This window comes from Prionailurus bengalensis, chromosome B1 (assembly GCF_016509475.1).
Source record: "Prionailurus bengalensis isolate Pbe53 chromosome B1, Fcat_Pben_1.1_paternal_pri, whole genome shotgun sequence".
NCBI lineage: Eukaryota > Metazoa > Chordata > Mammalia > Carnivora > Felidae > Prionailurus > Prionailurus bengalensis.
Window position 1 is genome coordinate 114,004,036 of NC_057344.1, and position 22,939 is coordinate 114,026,974.

General features: G+C 40.4%; 1 protein-coding gene across 4 annotated transcripts in view; it reads left to right on the forward strand.

Annotated features, from left to right (window-relative positions):
• CFI (complement factor I) overlaps positions 1–17,776 on the forward strand; it is a 71,384-nt gene extending 53,608 nt beyond the window's left edge. For 2 of the 4 annotated variants that reach the window (XM_043570486.1, XM_043570466.1), the window contains 8 exons: positions 103–150; positions 3,432–3,455; positions 6,477–6,512; positions 8,854–8,957; positions 9,126–9,229; positions 11,963–12,240; positions 15,683–15,787; positions 17,375–17,776. In XM_043570486.1, the coding sequence (XP_043426421.1) occupies positions 103–150; positions 3,432–3,455; positions 6,477–6,512; positions 8,854–8,957; positions 9,126–9,229; positions 11,963–12,240; positions 15,683–15,787; positions 17,375–17,592 (917 nt within the window). In that variant the 3' untranslated portion in view covers positions 17,593–17,776. The remainder of the gene's footprint in view (positions 1–102; positions 151–3,431; positions 3,456–6,476; positions 6,513–8,853; positions 8,958–9,125; positions 9,230–11,962; positions 12,241–15,682; positions 15,788–17,374) is intronic. The other 2 variants (XM_043570477.1, XM_043570495.1) reach the window with 2 other exon arrangements.
• The last annotated feature ends 5,163 nt before the right edge of the window (positions 17,777–22,939 follow it).

Consider the following 22,939-nt stretch of genomic DNA (forward strand, 5'->3'; position numbering starts at 1 on the left):
GGGAGAACGGGAAGCCATTGACTCTTGCCAGTGAAGATGGACAGTTTTTTCCCTCCCAGTTTTATTGAGATAGAATTAACATACAATGCTGTTTGTGTTTAGGTGAACGGCATATTGATCTGACACATGTATCGGGAGATGATGACCACAGTAAGTTTAGTTAACATCCATCTCATCATAGAGTTAACAATTCTTTTTTCTTTGTGATAAGAGATTTACTCACGAAACAACTTTCAAGTATACCGTACAGCAATGTTAACTATAGTCACCATGCTGTGCATTACATCTCCAGCGTGCACTTATCTGGAAGTTTGTACCTTTTGATCACCTTCACCTAATTCCCTACCTCACCCTCTGCCTCTAGTAACCACAGATCTGATCTCTTTTTCTATGAGTTTGTTTTGTTAGATTCCACATATGGGTGAGATCATGTATTTGTCTTTCTCTGAAGCTCTACAGTTCAATTTCACTTTTCAGTATAATACTACTTGGGGTTTCTTCTCCTTCTCCTCCTCTTCTGCCCCTTTTCCCTCCTCCTCCTCTTTCTTCTCCTGATTCAAAACTCTAAAGTTTAAGGTCATCCGTGCTCATGGATTGGAAGAACAAATATTGTCAAAATGTCAATACTACCCAAAGCTATCTACACATTCAATGCAATCCCAATCAAAATTGCACCAGCATTCTTCTCGAAACTAGAACAAGCAATCCTAAAATTCATATGGAACCACAAAAGGCCCTGAATAGCCAAAGTAATTTTGAAGAAGAAGACCAAAGCAGGAGGCATCACAATCCCAGACTTTAGCCTCTACTACAAAGCTGTCATCATCAAGACAGCATGGTATTGGCACCAAAACAGACACATAGACCAATGGAATAGAATAGAAACCCCAGAACTAGACCCACAAACGTATGGCCAACTCATCTTTGACAAAGCAGGAAAGAACATCCAATGGAAAAAAGACAGTCTCTTTAACAAATGGTGCTGGGAGAACTGGACAGCAACATGCAGAAGATTGAAACTAGACCACTTTCTCACACCATTCACAAAAATAAACTCAAAATGGATAAAGGACCTGAATGTGAGACAGGAAACCATCAAAATCCTAGAAGAGAAAGCAGGAAAAGACCTCTCTGACCTCAGCCGTAGCAATTTCTTACTTGACACATCCCCAAAGGCAAGGGAATTAAAAGCAAAAATGAACTACTGGGACCTTATGAAGATAAAAAGCTTCTGCACAGCAAAGGAAACAACCAACAAAACTAAAAGGCAACGGAATGGGAAAAGATATTTGCAAATGACATATCGGACAAAGGGCTAGTATCCAAAATCTATAAAGAGCTCACCAAACTCCACACCCGAAAAACAAATAACCCAGTGAAGAAATGGGCAGAAAACATGAATAGACACTTCTCTAAAGAAGACATCCGGATGGCCAACAGGCACATGAAAAGATGCTCAACATCGCTCCTTATCAGGGAAATACAAATCAAAACCACACTCAGATATCACCTCACGCCAGTCAGAGTGGCCAAAATGAACAAATCAGTAGACTATGGATGCTGGAGAGGATGTGGAGAAACGGGAACCCTCTTGCACTGTTGGTGGGAATGCAAACTGGTACAGCAGCTCTGGAAAACAGTGTGGAGGTTCCTCAGAAAATTAAAAATAGACCTACCCTATGACCCAGCAATAGCACTGCTGGGAATTTACCCAAGGGATACAGGAGTACTGATGCATAGGGGCACTTGTACCCCAATGTTTATAGCAGCACTCTCAACAATAGCCAAATTATGGAAAGAGCCTAAATGTCCATCAACTGATGAATGGATAAAAAAAATTGTGGTTTATATACACAATGGAGTACTATGTGGCAAGGAGAAAGAATGAAATATGGCCTTTTGTAGCAACGTGGATGGAACTGGAGAGTGTTAATGCTAAGTGAAATAAGCCATACAGAGAAAGACAGATATCATATGTTTTTACTCTTATATGGATCCTGAGAAACTTAACAGAAACCCATGGGGGAGGGGTACGAAAAAAAAAAAAAAGAGGTTAGAGTGGGAGACAGCCAAAACATAAGAGACTTTTAAAAACTGAGAACAAACTGAGGGTTGATGGGGGGTGGGAGGGCAGGGAGGGTGGCTGACGGGTATTGAGGAGGGCACCTTTTGGGATGAGCACTGGGTGTTGTATGGAAACCAATTTGACAATAAATTTCATATATTGAAAAAAAATAAATCATAAAAAAATAAATGAAAAATAAAGTTTAAGGTCAAAGAACACAATTTGTTAGCTTATCAGGCAAAAAAATTCTACTGAAAGGGAGTGAACTATAAAAGCTTACTTTTTTTATCAATTTTTTGAATCCATATCAAAAATACATTTAGTCAACTGTCATTGTTACCTCAGTTTACTCTTCTTTCTTCCTTATTATTATTTTTAAGGTTTTTTTTATGTTTACTTATTTTTGAGAGAGAGAGAGAGAGACAGAGTGCAAGCTGGGGAGGGAAACACAGAATCCACAGCAGGCTCCAGGCTCTGAGCTGTCAGCACACAGCCTGTCATGGGGCTCAAACCCACGAACTGTGAGATCATGATCTGAGCCGAAATCGGACACTTCACTGACTGAGCCACCCAAGACCCCCATATTATTATTATTGTTGTTGTTGTTGTTATTATTATTATTATTATTATTATTTAATGTTTATTTATTAGTGAGAGAGAAAGAGACAGAACGCCATCAGGGGAGGGGCAGAGAGAGAAGGAGATGCAGAATCCCAAGTAGGCTCCAGGCTCTGAGCTGTCAGCACAGAGCCTGTCGCAGGGCTCAAACTCGTGAACCGTGAGATGATGACCTGAGCCAAAGTCAGACACTTAACCGACTGAGCCACCCACGTGCCCCCAGTTTACCCTTCTTTCGAATGAGTGCCAGCTTTTGTTTTCTAGTAGTGGTTCTAATTATTCCACCTCTAAGCAAGAGCAAGTGAGAGAAGAGATGTAAAATAAAAATATTAATATATTCATCGATCTTTCAGTGGACGGATCAGAATCACTAAACCAAGGGAAGTTTGGAGTATAGCTTGGTTTCATTTATCCTTGAAAGCCCACCTTTTAGAAATAGTTTTAAAGACTTATAAATTTTGTATGACTCTATAGTAAGTTTGCTGTCAGTATGTGCTCAAATATATCCCAAATATACATCTCTTTTTAAAACTCAGGTAAAAATTATTTTCTTGGTGTGTGTTTAAATGCAACATGAAACATTGGTTTTGTGGTATTAAAAATCAAAGAAAGACGACATATTGTGATTCCCTTTTATCTATTTATAAATACTAAGTTGTTTTACTGTTTCTGAAATATTAATGATTTGTGTATATTCAGGTGAACATGATCTCTTTGCTACAGTGAGTGTTTTTTTTTTTTGTTTTAGGACCTGGACATTCTGAAATTAAAGGTAAATCTCTCTTTATCATAAAATTTATATTACAGAATTGAAAACAAGGATAAGGTATTGCACTTTTCTGATACATGTGCAATATATTGACATTATGCATTTTTCTCAAAAATTATCCTTTGCTGTGGTAAATTTTGGGTTTTTTTACATGTGGCTCAAGGTAAAAATTTTAGTTAAATTCTTGGGATATTGCAGAAATGAAGCAAAAAAGAACTACAGCTATCTTCTTATATGCCAGTGTAGCTATAAATTGCAGATAATATGACCATGTGATAGTAGTAACTCAGCTGTGAGTAACTCAGTAGTAACTCACTGTGAGAAAGGCACAGAGACCTTTCTCACAGTGTGGTAAACTTTCCTTCTCACACTCACCATCCACAGCCTGCTAACCAAAAACCACCCAAATGGCTCCTGGTGCATTTCACCTTTGCTGAATACCCTTCTCCTCTTCCTTTACTCTTTCCTCAAAACCAAAGCAATTCCTGAAGAAATTGCCACCAGAGGAGAGAGAAGATCTTTTCATGATAGGTATTTTCTCACTTACTTTTATAAGTCAGATGTCCCCAAGTCCTCCAGCTCGTAGAGCTACCCTTTATTACTCATAAAAATGAATTATTATCTCTTTATATTCATATAAATTTCCGTATTGTTTATATGAAATTCATATGTTTAGTATTTCTTTATTATTCATATAATATGACTATCAGAAGTTTATGGTCCTCCTCAGGATTTTTTTACGATTCCTGGGGGACTTTCATATGTTCAAGATCACCCCTATTCTAAATGAGAATTTTTTTTTCCAACTTTTTATTTATTTTTGGGACAGAGAGAGACAGAGCATGAACGGGGGAGGGGCAGAGAGAGAGGGAGACACAGAATCGGAAACAGGCTCCAGGCTCTGAGCCATCAGCCCAGAGCCTGACGCGGGGCTCGAACTCACGGACCGCGAGATCGAAGATCACCCCTATTCTAAATGCCTAATCTCAATTATTTCTTTGCTGTAATTTATTTTCTTCCTTCTTTATTCCTTTTCCCCTTCCTTCCCTCTCTCTCTCTCTCTCCTTCCCTCCCTTCCTTCCTTCCTTCCTTCCTTCCTTCCTTCCTTCCTTCAGACCTCAGGTGCAAAGAGATGCGTTCATGACACTCCTCTGCTTATTCTGCATAATCAGCATTGGGCTAGGCAGGGCACCTCTCTTGTTTTATTTATTCTCCTTTATTTCAGTACCTTACTCCCATCCCCCTTAGGCAACCATTTTAATGTGTATTAAAATGTGTATGCCTTGTTTGTACACATTCTTACCCAAGTGTACTCTCTTGTGAGCATACATTTTTAAGTCACATAATATGGTGTTGTAGATCTCATATTTCCTTCATTTCTTTTTATAAAGCATTAAGTTTTAAAGATCTGTCTGTGTTGCTCTGTGTCCATCTAATATTTGCTTCTAACTTTCTGCCTGAAACCGTTCCTCTGTTCATCTTTCACAATTTACTGCCTACTTTCTCAGTAACAGACTCGCAGCTGTCAGTCATATTCTCTCCTTCAGGATGTGTGAGAGAATTTCTCTGAGACATCTAGCTGGACAAGGAGTATTGGGTCTCAGGGCATGCATCTACTTAACTTGGCTAACTATTGCCTGCATGTTCTTTGGCAGAGCTATACCAGTCCTTACCTCTACCTCCAACAATGCCCGAGGGCTCTCCTCATCCTCACTAACATTAAGTGTTCTCCAGCTTTCTAATTTTGCTAGTCTCGTATTGTTAGGCCGTATGGCATTATGTATCAATTTGAATTTTTATAATAACCAATGACTTTGAGTTTCTCTTCATACTAGCTTTTGAGTTTCCACCTTTTCTTTACTGTATCCTTTCGCAAGTACGTATCTTTTGCTTAATTTCACATTGGGGTTGCAGTCTTGTTGATTTGCATTCTAGATGTTAAATCCGTTTTCAGTCTTAGACATTGCAAATACCTTCCTCCATTCTGTCACCCATCTATTAACTTTATCCATAGTGAGCTTTGTTGAACAGAGATCTTTATGTAAATCAAAGTCATTGACACTTTTCTTGTGGTTTGTGCTTTTGGAGCTCTGTGATATTTTTCAAATATCCAGCACACCTCAGCTACACTGGACTTTCCCCATCTTCCTTTGTTGAGCATTTAATATGAATGTTTGAATCTCCTCTTTGATTCATCAGGGTGCTTTTGTGAAAGCTTCTGAGCAGAGCCTCTCTCTGTCCCAGAAAATAAATAACCTAGGAATGTGGATATAGCTATGTCTGTCCAGAGACAAGACTCATGATTGCTGCAGTCAAGTAACATTGCCCTTCTGGGCTGTGCCATCCACAGACACATCCTCACCCAAGACCAAACACATGCTGGTGGGAATCCACCTTTTGACCCCCCAGCTCAAAAAAATCATGATCCTGTCCTCTGAAATGTTCTAGGATGACAAAGTGAAGATGGAATCATCCCATAGAACTTCAAGCAAAAGTCTAAGGAAGAGGAGAAAATCTTTTGTTTATGTTTTTAACTTCTATATCCCAGATGCCTAATACTAACAACGCCTACTATAATATCTTTGTATGACTCTTGAAGAGCTGCCTTATTATGTACAAAATGAGAAGAGCCTTTTAATGTCAGCTCAGTACTCTTTTGGTCAGTGTTAGTCACGGTTCCCTACCTTATGTAAGGACTTTACGAATCAGAGTTGAAAAAGAAGCTTTCCTTCTCTGACCCAAGCATTCTGAATGCAGAGAAGCACTGCACCAGGAGTCTCACCATTTACTTGTACCAAGACACCTAGTTTGTGCCTGCAAAATTTCTACACAGTTCATCATGAGCCTTCACAATTACCTAGGTATAGAAAGGAAATTAGATGGTGTGATTTGGGGATTTGTACTGTCCTTTTTAAAGAGAGGACAAGTTTTAAGACAGAAAATTATGATCAAAGTTTTAATGATTTTAATTAATTTTTATTATAAACACAAGGATAAACATTGGAACTTTTTGTTTTCTTATAGAAGAAACAGAACTTTTGACTGCTAATATGGATGCAGGTAAGTTAACATTATTCTGGGGTTTTTTGTTTGTTTTTAAATTTTTTTTAACATTTATTTTTGAGAGAGACACACAGAGCATGAGTTGGGGAGGGGCAAAGAGAGAGGGGGGCACAGAATCTGAAGCAGGCTCCAAGCTCTGAGCTGTCAGCACAAAGCCTGACGCGGGGCTTGAACCCACAAACTATGAGATCATGACCTGAGCCGAACTCAGACACTTAACCGACTGAGCCACCCAGACGCCCCAACATTATTCTGTTTTACTAGTGCTTCCCTGGTTTAAGTCTGCATTTCAATGTTGTGTGTGTGTGTGTGTGTGTGTATGTGTGTTTGTATAATTGATTCAAACAACAATTACCTTTGTTATCAATTAAAGAGAAAAAAATAACATTACTCTTCTCCTTTCCTTATCATTTTTAAGACAAACAAACATATATGCTTCTTGGGAACTGCTTTTAAAAATAGGTTCATTCACAAGGCAAATTTTGAAGTGAAAACAATATTAGACCTACATAAAGTTTTTTTATTTGCTATGAGCTTTGTCAGGTCAGTTTTGTCAAAAACAACCAGATTTCCAGCATGGCACATGACATACATTTTGAAATAGAAAAATAATGGACTTTACTTGAATTAACTTGTTCTTTTACAATGTTTTAAAGCATGATAACAGAAGGTCTGTGAAGATCTGTATCCTGTCCAGTTGTATACTAAGAGCCAAATGAATTAAAGCATCAAATCCCTGAAGAGACAGTAATTAATAAGCTTTTGGGTCAGACAATCTTGTGTTACATCCTGACTCATTATTTATTTACTGTGTAACCTTAGGTGAACAACTTAACCTCAAATACAAATTGGGAATAAATAGCTCCCTGTTTGGGGGGAATTTAAGTGAAAGTTCATGTAAGACTCTCTTCTAATTGCCAGGCGCCAAAATTAATTAACTATTTTTTTTCATCAGGTGATGAGTAAAAGATTTAGATCTTTTTTTTTTTAATTTTTTTTTAACATTTATTTATTTTTGAGACAGAGAGCATGAACAGGGGAGGGTCAGAGAAAGAGGGAGACACAGAATCTGAAACAGGCTCCCGGCTCTGAGCTGTCAGCACAGAGCCCGACGCGGGGCTCGAACCCATGGGCCGCGAGATCATGACCTGAGCCGAAGTCGGACGCTTAACCGACTGAGCCACCCAGGCGCCCCTAGATCTTAAATATATAGATAGATAACAGTCTGAAGAGATTTTCCACAAAGGCCCTTTATTTTCTACGCAAGATAGCATCAGTTTTCAGATAGTACCCAAGCTGCTTCCATAGTCCTCATTATAGGAGGTCTCTCTCTTTTTAAAGGTCCAAAAAGAAATTTAAAATCTTAACATCACACTCTTTCCCCAACCTTGTTCTTAGAAGGGGTGGGACCAAAAAAAAAAAAAAATGAAAAAGAAAAACCAAAAAAACAAAAAACAAATCTACCCAGATTCACTCACAACTTAAGGACCTACCTCCTTCTTATATGCTCAAAGTAACTGACAGTGATATTAATTTTCTCATTTGGGGCTAAGAAGCAAGTTTGTAAAAATTTTTGTGATGTGGTAAAATATATAGAAAGAATAAGGAAAACCTCTTATATTTTTACCTTCTTCTTTTTCATGAATCCTTTTGCCAGTTCACATCGTAAGCCTTTCTCTGCCATGTTCTCTGTGACAACTGTGCCACATCTAAATATTCACAGAGAAAAGAAATATCATCGCATGTCAAGTGACTAAAAAACACCCTCTAGCCCACTGATCCTGAATTTTCCATGGGTCCCTGGCACGTTACCTCTCAGGGTTAATGTGATGATTACATGAGATCAACTATATGCAAAGTATTTAGCATGGGGACTGACACATAGAAAGTACTCAAATGTTAACATCATTAACGTTAATATTATTGAAAAGAATTCCATATGAACAGCCACTAAAAAGTAAAAACTATGAAAGTGAGAAGATAGAGGTGCCCATGTTATCATCTCATTCTGATGATTTCTGAATGAGACCCTCGTCCTGAGTATGCCTGGCCATGTGACATTTTTTATCTGCCAGGGACTGGTAAATATTTAACCCCCACAGCTAGCCTCTTTCTGCCCCCAGTGTGTCTTTAAGCAGAACTTCAGAGAATCAAGCCAATTCTCATATTAAGCCAGAATTTTTAAACAAGGTAAATAGTACCACTTAGCATCCAAAATAATTTATGAATCAATTCAGACTGTTTTATTTTAGCTGTGACTCTGCTGTTTTTGTGGCATAGATCATCAAGAAGTAATGGGTTCAAAATCATAATGATACAATCTCTTCCTTTCTTGAAGAACGAAAACGGATAAAGTCACTTCTCCCTAAACTATCCTGTGGAGTTAAACCCATCCGGCCCACTCGAAGGAAACGAGTTGTCGGAGGAAAGCCAGCAGAAGTGGTAAACCTATGGCTTCCCAGGAGCAGTCCAAGTTTGAGAAACTAAAAGTGGGTGGGGAGGATATGTAATGATAAGAGACTGGGATTCTTGCAATGGATGCATCTTAGGGTCTCCTGTCTGTACCACCGTCTGGTAGAATGGCAGTGACCACACCAATGTCTTCTACAGGGAGACTTCCCGTGGCAGGTGGCAATTAAGGATAATGAGAAAATCAACTGTGGAGGAATTTATATTGGAGGCTGTTGGATTCTAACTGCTGCACACTGTGTCAGGTAAAAAATGTCTCCAATAAGATTTTGGATTCCTTGAAATAATAAAAATGGGTAATAGAGATTGTGGCAGATGATAAATAAAACCACGTGACAAATTCCACTCTATTAACAGCTAAATCCCCTACAATATTCATGATAGGAACCCCAGAGGCCATCCCCCCAGAAGCTACTGAGTTCTTCCCCCCAGACCAAATTATTGATCCCAGATGGCAAGGTCAGATCAAACCCATAGGTCCCAAGTTGTGTCATTTAGCACATTTGCATGATGGGAAGCAAATAGGGAAAGCAAATAGATAGTACCTACGTTTTGTAGAGTTAGGACCAAACTGTTGAGAAGAGTGTATGACTGAAAAGTGTATAAAAAAATGATAGTAGCCTGGCATTTTCTCTGGTCTCACCTCAATGAGGATGTTGTTTAAAGAGCTGCATGCATTTAAAGGCTTCAAATACACAAAGCATTGTTTCACCTTCCATGTCCTCTTAAGTGTCTTTGATACGTGTTCCAGACAGTGAAGATGTTCAAAGCTCGGTACTAATTGTCTCACATGCCGCTCCAGCCCTGACTTGCTTGCTTTGTACCTGCGTGCATCACTGATGTCTCTTCTTATTCTCATAAAGAGGCCAATCAATCATATGGGAATAGAGCTCCACTTAGGACCTTTTTTAAACTTAATTACCTCTTTAAAGACTATATCTCCAAATATAGTTATGATGGGGGTTAGATCTTCAACCTATGAATTTTAGGGGAACACAATCTAGTCCATACCAGTGGCTGAAGGGCAGTACAAAAAAGGTATTGATAACGAGTCAAGATCAGCAAGGAGGAGGGCAGAGTTTGGGATTCCAGCCTCAGTTCTCATCTTTAGAATGAATGAGGCATCATTTATTGAGCACCTCTTACAGATTAGATAATGTATGTGCACTTTCACATATGTTGTCTTGTTTTAATATTCTTAACAGCCCTAAGAGGTAAATATTTTGTAGGTTAGTAGACTGAGACTGACAAGTTATATAACTTGGTCCACTTCTCCCTTAAGAGATGATGAAAATGTCAGACACTTGCTTTGCCAGGCTCATTTGTTGCTAGAGTATCTAAATGATGTTGTTGGGTTTTTTTTTTTTTTAGTTATTTATTTTGAGAGAGAGAGAGCATGAGCGGGGAGCGGCAGAGAGAGAGAGGGAGAGAGAGAATCCCAAGCCTGCCCCACACTGTCAGCACAAAGCCCGACATGGGGCTCAAACCCACAAAGTATGAGATAATGACCTGAGCCAAAATCAAGAGTCGGACACTTAACCAACTGAGCCACCTGAGTGTCTCTAAATGATGTTTTTAATATGGCCCATTAAGCTCCATATGATCTGATCCCTACTTACCTTCACCAATTTCATCTTGCCCCACAGCTTCAACTCTTGCTGTCTGCTCTGCCTGTTTTGGACTTTGTTCAGCTACTCAAGTTCACCTTGCTCCCTGCTGCAAAGAGACCTTCATGTGTTACTTCTCATGCCTGCAATGATCTTTCCTACCCTGTTTATCTAGTCAGTGCTGCTCTTTATTCAAATCTCAGCCCCATCTTCTCTTCCTCAGAGAATCTTTCCAGACTCCCTTAAGTCAAAGCCATCTTGATAAGTTCTCAGAACCCATGTGCTGTTGATTCCTCTCACTTTACATGGTAGAATCATATCCTCATTATTGTCATTATCCATTTAATACTGCATCTAGATCCTGAGCTCCATGAAGGCAGAAACTATTTCTGATTTTGCTCATTTCTGTAGCCCAGTAGCTAGCACAGTGCCTGGCAATAGTCATTTATTGACTATTATAGGTATACACTTTAAGTATTTGTCGAGTAAATTGAATGAATAAACAGGGTTAACCTTTAAACAATATTCAGGACCTCTGGTCCTTAAAAACAACCAAAATTTATATGAAGCACACCATTCTTGGAAATCCCGAATACCTCATTAGCGCCTGAAACATCACGGTTTAACTGTTAGGTGATTACCTGAGAAAATGATGGTAAATGCCAATTTGTTGGAAACCATGAGGTAAAAATTGGTGTGCAAATTAAGTGAGGCAGAATAAGAGACAATATTTAGCTCATTTACCATTTCAACTGAATTTTAAAACAGCTAATATATTCCAGGCACAATGCTAGATGCAGGCATCTATCCATAGATGAATTAGACCCTATCTTTGACTTAAGGTGGCACAGTCCAACAGGAAGAAAGACTTGTGAGCAAATAAATAAGATGCAGTATTAGGATGAAGTCAATCTTAAATGTCAGGATAGTGACTGCTGTGGTCTTCACCCTGAGAACCTCTGGGGTAGCCAGTAATGATGTGTGTCCTGATTCCCCATTTCCCCATGGCTACATGCTTTCTAGTCTCTGCTTGAACACCTTCAGTGATGGTGCTCTCGCTCCAGAGGCAACCAATTCATTCCACTTCTAGACATCTCTGGTTATTAGTGAGTTCTGTATGTCCCTGATATTGACCACTTAGATGGATTGCTTATTCCTGTCTTCATTTACCCACTGACTTTAATTGTATCCCATAAATTTAATCAAATCGCTTCACGACAGCAAACCGCTTCACGATTAAAAAATCTGAGAAAAGGAAGAAAGTACTTTAAAAGGGAGAATATAAAGATGAAACATCAGATGTTCATGTTTATAATTGTTTTTTTTTCTCAATATAAATATATCTTATCTCACTTTTCCTTTCCGTTATAGTGTCAGTAAAGCTCACCATTACCAAATATGGACATCATTTCTACATCTGTTAAGACCTGAGGAAGAGCTAGTTGTTCAGCTAGCAAATAAAATTATTATCCATGAAAACTACAATGGAAGCAGCTATGAAAATGACATAGCTTTGATTGAAATGAAAAAACACTCAAAGAGAAAAGAATGTGTGCTGCCTAATTCTGTCCCTGCCTGTGTCCCCTGGTCTCCATATCTATTCCAACCTAATGACAGATGCATTATTTCTGGCTGGGGCCGAGAAAAAGGTACATGCTTTAAAATTTGTTAATCAGAATCCAGGGGCTGGAATAAATGAGAATATAAATGGATAGGAGCTAATCTTCTAGTACAAAGAGAGAAACATAGCCTCAAATCCAGGAAAAAGAGCATTCAGGCAGGACTGGCTTCTTGGGCAGGAGACCCGTGCAGTTGCCCAGTACCCCAGGCTCCATAGGGCCCCATGCTTAGTGTAATGCTCTGCTGTCATTATCATGAAATTCTTACTAATTTTTGCAGAGGCCCCCACCTCACATTTTTATTTTTCACTGGGCCCTGAAAATTATGTAGCTGATCCTGATCCAGAGTTTCAAAGGATACCTACACTGTGTGATCTTGAAGCATATGTTGAGGGGTAACCATTTACAAAGACAAAAAAAGTAGAGTGACAGGGGGACATATGTAGCATGGACTTTCTGGATTTGTTAGAGAGACATGGATGAAAGATAAAATGGTTTTCAAGGGAAGAGTCACAGTATAGGTAAGTCTTTAATCTGCTCTCTCCTCCACTCCCCCATTCTCCTTGCCCCCTGCCCCCACAGTCACATCCTGCAAAGAGGAAGAAAACATAAAGAATTATTCCTTAGGCTTCTAAGAAGACTTGAGGTGGACGTTTGTATGAATAAGAGATGTAGATTGTAGACATGTGGGGACAATTTATTAGAAAAATTGACTAAATTTGAAGTTTGATTAAAATTAGTCAATGCTTTTCCCTTTGTCTTGAAGGGTTAAATTTGAAATTTAGCTTCCTTTTGACCTCCTACATTTTCTTTGTAAATAACTTCACAACACTGGTCTTACAGACTTATACTCTAGCACATTCTTTATAATTGCCACATTGAAAAGTATAAAAAATACGTATAAATTGACCCAAATGCATCATATGGTTGAATATGCAAGACTAAATTTTGTTAGTAATTAATTTATCCAGAAGGCATTATGTCCTTACGTTTGTTTAAAAAAAATTTTTTTTATTGTCTATGTTTACAAATATACACAGGAGCAGAGATAAAAGTATTATAAATCTACTTACTCATCCATCACCCAGTTTCCAGTTACCAACACTCAACGGTTCTTGTTTTAGCTCTCTGCATCAGTCACAATCACAATAGGAAAATTAGGAAGGGTTATTTGTAAAGTGGTTAATTACAAGGATGTGGGTAGGGGGTTGAGGAATTACAAGGTCTATGCAGGAACCCAGGACTAACAGTACCAGAACAGCCTCTCTTAGATCTGAAGACATGAGAGGAAGGAGAAGTTACCAAGAGAAAGAGCTTCAGGTAGACCAGGGTGCCTTGAGAGAAGCAATGACTTTGGATTAAAGGTTATAGCCAGCCCCAATATCGCTATCCTCTCTTCTTACCCTCTCTTCCTTGTGCTGGGGTTTTATGTTGGAAACCAGAGGCTAAGGGGTTCCTATTGAGGCATTCCCTCCAGGTCAGTCTCTTTGGGCAGGGGGCAGGACACTGAAGGGTGGAGGATACATCTGAAGGACAATTGGGATCTATTAAACATATTTCCTCTCCTCCCCACCCCCCCAACCCCCCCCCCCCCCCCGCCAACACATTCATTTTTTCCTGGAGCATATTAAATCAAACCCAGATATCATGTAATTTCACCCACGAATATTCCAGTAGATATCTTTACCAGGTAAGGACTTAAAAAAACAAAAATAAAACAAAAACACAACACCATTCATACCCAATAAAATGAAAGTGATCCCATGATATCATCTAATAACCATCCTGTGTTTATTAGCATATGCTAGGATTTCACTGATGAAAAATATGGACACAGTCATCAAAGAGTGCAGAGGCTGGAAGATTGAAAGACAAAGACCAGTTCTCAAGGGACTTTCAGTCCAGAGGAGGCATCAGACATGAATGTCACCATCAGACAGCAGAATGGGACAGGTGCCTCACAAAGTATACAACACAAGAGCTCAGGGAAGGAAACACTCTCCTGAGCCATTAAAAACTGTCCACATAGTACAGGAGTTCCCAGTTTTTTAAAGGCTTCTCCTGAGTTAGAGGAAATAATAAATTACTAATTAAAAAAAAAAAAAAAAGCTCTTAACCTGAAGAAGGTAGCATCGTAAAATTACCTTTTAGGTAGGACTTGAAAGAGAAAAGAAGAAACTCCTTACTAATTTGCCATATACTTTGGTGGAGTTTTGTCTTCCCCCACTTCCCAGAAGAGAAGAATATTAGTTTTACAGTTAACTACAATGTGCTCACTACAGTGCTAGGATCCGTGGAGGTGTCCTCTCAAGATTAGCCAGAAGTCTCTGTCTCCCGATAGCTTATAGATTAACTGAGGGGGTATGTCATTTGGCATAAGATGTTTAGTGTAATTGAATTACTGAGTTCATGGATTAATGAATTACATAAATATTTATTAAGCAGCTACTTTGTGCTAGCATGAGGCTGGGTGCTGGCATAGCATTTAGTGAATCAGGCCTAGTCCCTGCCTTCCTACAGCATAACATTTGCTGAAAGCTGGGGAAAAGGGGGAGGAGAGATGGGGCAAAGATTCACTCCTTATACCAGAGACATCTCACCCTGTATTCTTAACGTTTTCCTCATCTTCCCTGGACTGTCAATAAGCAACAGTGCCTGCCACTTCTCTTTCTGTGGATGAAAAATTTTCAAGTCCCAAATCTCTAACTTAAATGAAAAGGAAATCCTAGACTCTCTTTCAAATCACTTAGGAGATGGAGTTCCTTAGACACATAAAAACACATACACACTGATAACTTCATATATATTTTCTTCATTTAACTCCTTACATTAAAAAGATGTTCTCACTCTAAGAAGCACTTTCAAGGAAATGCAGGATTGTAAAACGATAGGAGCTATTTATGTTAGAAAATGCTGATCACTGACTCCTACCCAGCTCCCCCACTAGACTCAGCAATCAGATGCGAAGGAATATACCTTCTTCATCTCAGGTCTTTATTAAATGAGTATGACTTAGGGCATGTGTTCTGTAATGCCCCTTAACTATCTTTATTTTTATTTATTTTTAATGTTTATTTTTGAGAGACAGAGCATGAACAGGGGTGGGGGGGTCAGAAAGAGAGAGAGGGAGACAGTATCTGAAGCAGGCTCCCCACTGTCAGCACAAAGCCCAATGGGATCAAACCCATGCTGTGAGATCAAGACCTGAGCCAAAGTCTGACGCTCAACCGACTGAGCCACCAGGTGCCCCAACCCCTTAGCTATTTTTAGAAAGACAGTTGTAAAAACTGGACATCTGAGCAGTGTGTGATTAAATATGCTAATGAACTATCTCAGAAGTCTATAATGTATTAGGGAATATGTATATAATCGTCTATATTCCTCATGGTTCACTAAGTTATGAGAATAAGTATTTATTGGTATTCCTCATTTGTGACTTGTAAATGTCTGTTTGTTCTCTCACTATGCTTAGATAACCAAAAAGTCTATTCACTTCAGTGGGGTGAAGTTAAGCTACTAGACAACTGCTCCAAGTTTTACCCGGGTCGCTACTTTGAAAAAAAAATGGAATGTGCAGGTAAGCACTAAGTGGTTTCTCTAAGATGTGTACGTATACCCTCTACCAACCATCTCTCCTCCTCACCAAATCTGCACCCTTGCTCTGGGCCCTGGACCCTTCAATTGGACCTTCTGGCTGTTGCTTCCCTTCCTGTTGGTTCAAGTTCCCTCATGCTAAACTAAGAAGAAAAATCTTCCTTATGCTATCATACAGCAGTACAGCAAGTAACTAAGAGCACAGACTCTGCATCCAGACTGCCTGGGTTTATATCTCAGTTTTTACCAATTACTACTCATGTGACCTTGAGCAAGTTTCCTCATCTGCAAAATTAGGGATCTTAGTAAATGGGAAACTGAGATGCAGAGCAGGTATAAAACTTGCCCGAAGTCTTACAGACAAGAAGTGATATGTCCAGGATCCAAACCCAAACTTCTTCTAAATAAAAATCTGAGTTATCTCATTTCAAATGGGTCCAGTTGGAAGTAAATTCTCCCTCCTCAGAAATCCCATTGCACTTCTTATGAGACCTGCCAGTGTCTTCTTTAATATCATAGTGTTGCTAGTACCCCTACCTAACACAGCTACAACAGTTCCTACTTTGGTGGTGACCCAAGGGCAGGGAACCAGGCAGGGCAATGCATTTAGGATGCTTTTTTAATTTTTTTATTTGAGAGAGAGAGAGAACATGCGCAAGTTGGGGAGAGGAGCAGAGGGAGGGAGAGTGATTATTAAACAGGCTCCATACTTAGAGCAGAGCTGGACACAGGGCTCGATCCTACAACCCAGGGATCATGACCTCAGCCAAAACCAAGAGTCAGACACTCAACTGTCTGAGCCACCCAGGCACCCCTAGGATGCTTTATTAAAACCACTTATAAATAGTGTATTACAGAAAAGTGCAAAGTTATTGACATCCTGTAACTTTTTGGATCACTGACTTAAAAACCTTAGAAAGTCCTAAGAGTGAGAAGAAAATAAACAGACCATTCCCTGTGCCCTCCCTCCCTTCTTAAATGGAGTTCGGAATTCCAGAGGACAAAAGGGGAGAATTTCACAAAACCTGTTGGAAGACAATTAACCCAATTAAGAGGAAAAGCTCTGAGGTCTGGGTGCCTGATTTCAAGTCCAACCTCTTGCCACTTATTAACTGTATGGCCGTGGACGAATTAGTTAACCTCTCTGTGCCTTATTTGTCTCGTCTTAAAATAGGGATAATAATACTTGCCTCATAGGGTTGTTGTTTAGGATTAAAACAATGAATGGCTAATACATACTAAGCACTCAATAAGCACTAAGTATTCCTATTATTTTCCCAATCAGCCTTGGATGCCACTTTCAGATTGCAATCTCATCAGAGTATAAATTTGCATAAAATAGAGGAAGCAAGGGAAACACTCACTAAATTTGCAGAATGAGCAGAAGACAAAGTATACAACTGTATGCGCCCAGTAGGGACCTGTAAGAGATTATGTGTTATTTCGTGTTAGGAAAGTGTAGGAGAGCCAAAGTTGGTACACGCATTGGTGGAGGAGACAGGAAGTCGGCATGGTGGCCTCCGCAAATGGAAGTCCATGTGTGATTTTCTTTTCCCTTTGTCTTTTCCAGGTACAGATGACGGTTCCATCGATGCCTGTAAAGGGGACTCTGGTGGCCCCTTAGTCTGTCAAGATATCAACAATGTGACTTATGTTTGGGGTGTTGTGAGTTGGGGTGAAAACTGCGGAAAACCAGAGTTCCCTGGTGTTTACACTAAAGTGGCCAATTATTTTGACTGGATTAGCTATCATGTAGGAAGGTCTCTTATTTCTCAGTACAATATATGAAATTGTGATCTCTTCTGCTCTTTTCCTCTTGGGAGTTGGATTTTGATTGAAATGATACTACAGGATTAGTACTTCTCTAGGGAAAAAATAATAAAGCACATTTTATTGGATATTTTTAAAGAGCTCTAACAAAGCCATATTAGAACTTTGCTGTAAATTATCAAATAAATATTTTAGTCGAGCATACATGTTTTGTTTATTAGAAAATGTGATTAAATTATCTCTTCATACAGGAATGGTATATTGGCTATACTAAAGGTTTTGCTAGTTGCATGATACTTGATCCACATAAGGCTGTATTCAAACCCCAATTCTACCACCTACTAATTACTTGACCCTGGACAATTTATGATCTTCTTTGTGTCTCATTTTCTACCTTTAAAATGGAAACTAGAATTCTGAGAAAATGGAGACACATACTAAAGTAAAATGGTTGCAAAGTACTTGTATCAGAGAAATAACTGACGCCACAGCTCTTGTCCCGTTTCTCTGCTTCTTTTAACTATTAGAAGTTCTCGGAGCTCCTGGGTGGCTCAGTCAGTTAAGCATCCGACTTCAGCGTAGGCCATGATCTGGTAGGTCTGTGGGTTCAAGCCTCCCATCGGGCTCTGTGCTGACAGCTCAGAGCCTGGAGCTTGCTTCAGATGCTGTGTCCCCCTCTCTCTCTCTGCCCCTCCATCGCTCATGCACTGTGTCTCTCTCTCGCTCTCAAAAATAAACATTAAAAAAAAAAAACAGTTGAAAAAAAAGTGTTAGAAGTTCTCTTTAAGGATTTGTCTTTAGTTCCCTGTTTCACAAGTCCTCCCTGACCCTCTTTTTAAACCTCTCCACAGACTCCACAACACAACCACTGCCCTCATGGGCGTCAAACCTTACAGTGTGACTGGCTTATCCCCCGCTGCTGCAGCAGCAGTAGACATAGTCAACATCATACTCTGCCTGGTCTGCTGCCTCCGTGGCTGCTGATCTTGGAATCCTTCTCAACCTCTTCCTTCTGGACTTCCTTCACTTTGTGTTTTCCCTAGTGATCTTACTTAGAGTCATCTCTAACTCCCATCCACAGTCCCATGACTCACAAACCCCTATCTCCAGCCCCGGTCTTTCTAAACTCCAGACTAGTATTTCACTGAGCACTTGACAACTCCACCTGGGTATCTAATAACAGTTCAAAAGAAACATGGGCAACCCAAAACTGCCCCTTCTTAAATCTGTCCTTCCCTCCTCAGTAAGTGGCACTTTTTCAGGGCTCTCCTGTGGACCCAATGTACAATAGGCCCCAGTCTCTTTCTCTTTTTTTTAATGTTTATATTTTGAGAGAGAGAGAGAGAGAGAGCATGCGTGAGTGAGGGAGGGACGGGGTGGGGGGGAGGGGACAGAGGATCTGAAGCAGGCTCTGCGCTGGCAGCAGAGAGCCCAATGCAGGGCTCGAACCCACAAACTCTAAGACCACAACCTGAGCCAAAATTGGACTCTCAATCGACTGAGCCACCCAGACACCCCACCAGGCTTTCTATCACGTGAACCTGCTGTAATCTCAGCACAGCACTTGTCATCACCCAACATGTTCCGTTTTCATTTGTTCCTCTGCCTCTTCCCCATGATGCTCACACACCCACTACTGCCTTCCCCTTACTACACTGTGAGACATAGGAGAAGAGAGACTGCCTGCCTTCTGCCCGCATCCCTAGCACTGGGTTCGTAGGAGGTGCTCAGTGAAGAAACATTAGCTGCTTTTATTATTATTCTTTAAAATGCAGCTGTCATCATCCTGAAGACAGATATATTTTTCACATAAATATCACCTTCAATGCCTGGGGCTCAGTCCTGGATAAAGCCCGATTGTTTTAATAATAGAAATGCCCATTTCTACATACATTCCAAAATTGCTTACTGCCCCGATTTTTTTTTTCCTTTGTAAAAATTTTGGCAACATATACATACACTGTTTTGTTTTGTTTTGTTTTTTAACCATTTTGAAGTATACCATTCAGGAGCATTAAGTATGTTCCCATTGTTGTGTGACCATCACCATCTCCAGAAATTTTTCATCTTTGCAAAATGAAACTCTGTGCCCATTAAACACTAACTCCTCCTCCCCTCCCATGCTGTCCAGATTTTTAATTCCTTTTGTCACTGAATGCAAGAGAGTATTTGGTTATCTATGGCTGTGTTAGAAAGACCCTAAGATATTGATCGAAATAACAATTAATTATTATTTCCTCCTGTGTCTGGGGATTGACTGGGCCATTTCTTCAACTCTGGCTTCATGCCAGAGTTGGGACCACTGAAGGACTCTGGAAGGTTCACAGTGGAGGCACTGAGAAAGATGTACTGGAAGGGATGAGGGGAGGGTAGGAAAGACAGTTAAGAAACTTTTGGAGTGATCCAAATGTCAGACGGCGCTGGGGTAAGGGTCATCTTGAAGTCTTCACTCACATGTCTGGTGCTTGGGCTGGGAGAACTCAAACAGCTGGGGCTTCTCTGACATCTCTCTCTCCATGTGGTCTCTCCACTTGAGCTCTCAACATGAGGTCTCAGGGACACTAGACTTCTCACCTAGCAACTGACAAGTGTCCCAAGGGAAGCTGCAAACAGGAACAGCATTTGTTTTTATAAACCTGGCCTTGGAAGTCATTTAGCCTTGCTTCCATTGCAAAGACCTGACCAGGTTAAAGGGAAAAAATATAATCCATCTCTTGATGGGAGAGGTGTCAAAAAATTTGTGGCATATTATAAAACCACCACCTTGTCCTGACCCAGCAAACCTGGAGCATGTAGCATCTTAGAAAGATGTCTGGGTTTGAGTACTAAGGGCTGCAAGCTGGGAGAACATAGCATCTTGACTCCTTGAAGGATGAAGCCAGTCTGCACAGTGACCTGGGACCTGGAGGCTTTGCAGCAGAGTGGACCAGAGTCAGGCCTGAAGAGTGAAGAGCCAGCTTCTCCATAGTGACTCCATGTGACAGAGACTGGGAACAGCAGGAGTGAGATGACTGGACTCCCAGTTCAGAGGTCTATGTGAGGGTTCCTGGTTGCAGACCACAGAAGCCAATCTAATTGGTTTAACGAAAAAAAGATGTTTTCAAAGATATTATGCAGTTCACCGAATCTCCAGGAAAGCCAGAGAGTTGGCTATGCATCTGGGCATAATGCTCAAAGACTACTATAGGACTGCTTATAAAGACTCCCACTACCAGGAGCTTGGGTCCCAGGCTCCATTTACAGCTTGCACTGAGGCTTGGCACTGGATGCTACTGCTTGACCCTCTGCCACTACTGCTTCTTTGAGTTAGTATGGCCTTTCCTCAAGGTGGTCAACAAACAGAGCTCATGAGATGTGGAGTGCTGCCATCATCTTATATTTAACCATGGCCTCAGAGTTCACTATCCTATGAGGAAGATGGAAAACTAAATTATAAAGCTGCACTTTGCCAGGTATGGATGGAGAGGAAAACTCAAGGGAGACTCATAAATCAGCCTGAAGTGTCAAAGAAGGCTTCCCCAGAGGTGAGCTTAATCTGAATTATGGAAGAAATTTCCAGGCAGATATAAATGCAGGGCTCTGTGGCTTGAGGAGCCAAGTACAAAAGGGGACAGACAGTAGTTCAGCATGACTGGAGCCCAGGGTGCAGGGGAGGAGCTGGAGAGAAGGAAAGGGCAGATCAGAGAGGGTTTCATGCCAGAGTTGGGACCACTGAAGGACTCTGGAAGGTTCACAGTGGAGGCACTGAGAAAGATGTACTGGAGGGGATGAGGGGAGGGTAGGAGGGACAGTTAAGAAACTTTTGGAGTGATCCAAATGAAAAATGACGAAGGTACAAACTACAGCAGGGCACTTTTAAAGAGGGTGGTCCTGATTCCAGATAAGTTAAGGAGTGAAATAGATGGCAGCTGGGCACAGAAAGAGGTGACAGGGCACTAGGAAAAAGGGTAGGAGTCTAGAATAACTCCCAAGTTTTCTCTTGGATAGTGAGATGGTTGCTGTTGCCATTGATTGAAGAAATAAAGGAAACAGAGAGAGAAGCAGGTTTGGTTAGTTAAGGATATTTTGAAGCTGTGAGGTTTTTGGGAGCCTAGGAAAGATGTATAGGATGCAGTAGGAAATATGAACCTGAAAAATCTGGCTCTAGATTTCTGGAAGTAGCCAGAAACCCAACCTAGAGAAACCACATACACCTGAATTAATCCTGATGGTCTAAAACCCTGCAACTGCACCCAAGTGGGTTCCTTTCCATCTTGTCCAGTGCACCCTCTCTGTGTGCTGAGTAATCTTACATTCTGCCCACCGAGATCACTTGAAAATCTCTTCCTTGATTGCTGTGTTTGAGTGTTTGTGTTCTCCCAAAACTCATATGTTGAAATCCTAATGCCCAATGTAATGGTATTAGGAAGTGGGGTCTTTGGAAGGTGTTTGGGTCATGAGGGTGGTGCCCTTATGAATGGAATTACTATTTTTACAATAGAGACTCCAGAAACCCCACCTCTCTCCCACCGTGTGAGGGTCAGTCATGTACAAACTGGATGACAGCCTTCTCCAGGACCTAACTACTCTGGTGCCCTGATCTTCAACTTCCAGCCTTCAGAACTGTGAGAAATAAACGCCTGTTGTTTATAAATCACCCAATCAGTGGCATTTTGTTACAGCAGCCCAAACAGTCTAAAATACTGATCACATTTGCCTAATATACCTCCCCAAATGGAGAACCATTATCTTCAATAAATCATGGAACCAGCCCATGCTTGCAGATCTGGTGCAGTCATCTCTTTTCTTTCACTTTGTTCCAGGGTTGAAAGCTATTCACACCATTAATTTTTAACTTTTTTAAAAGCAGAGGCTGGAAACTAGCACTTATTTCCCCTTCTTGTGAGCTCTTTTTAGAAAGCAATGTATCAGCCTTATCACTGGGCAAAGATTGATCATTACATCTGGAAGGGTTTCACCACTCTGTATTATTTTCATCACAATAACATTGTTGAGGCCATTTGATGAGACATTAGGAAAGACTAGAAAATAGAAACTGCCCTTGATCATTTGCATTTTGTTGATGTTGTGTTATTTCAGGTAACACAGGACTCTACTTTCCACACATTCTGAGTTAATATGTTACATTAAAGCCAATAAATTTTGCATTCTTATTAATACCGTCATGTTCCTTGATGTCTATGACAGTGAAGAGATCATTAGGGGTTTCTAGAAGGTGTATCTGACTGATTATGCTTATAATTGGAGTGGAAAACACAGCCTAGGGGCACCTCGGTGGCTCAGTCAGTTAAGCTCTAACTTCGGCTCAGGTCATAATCTCACGGTTCCTGAGTTCGAGCCCCGCACCAGGTTCTGTGCTGACAGC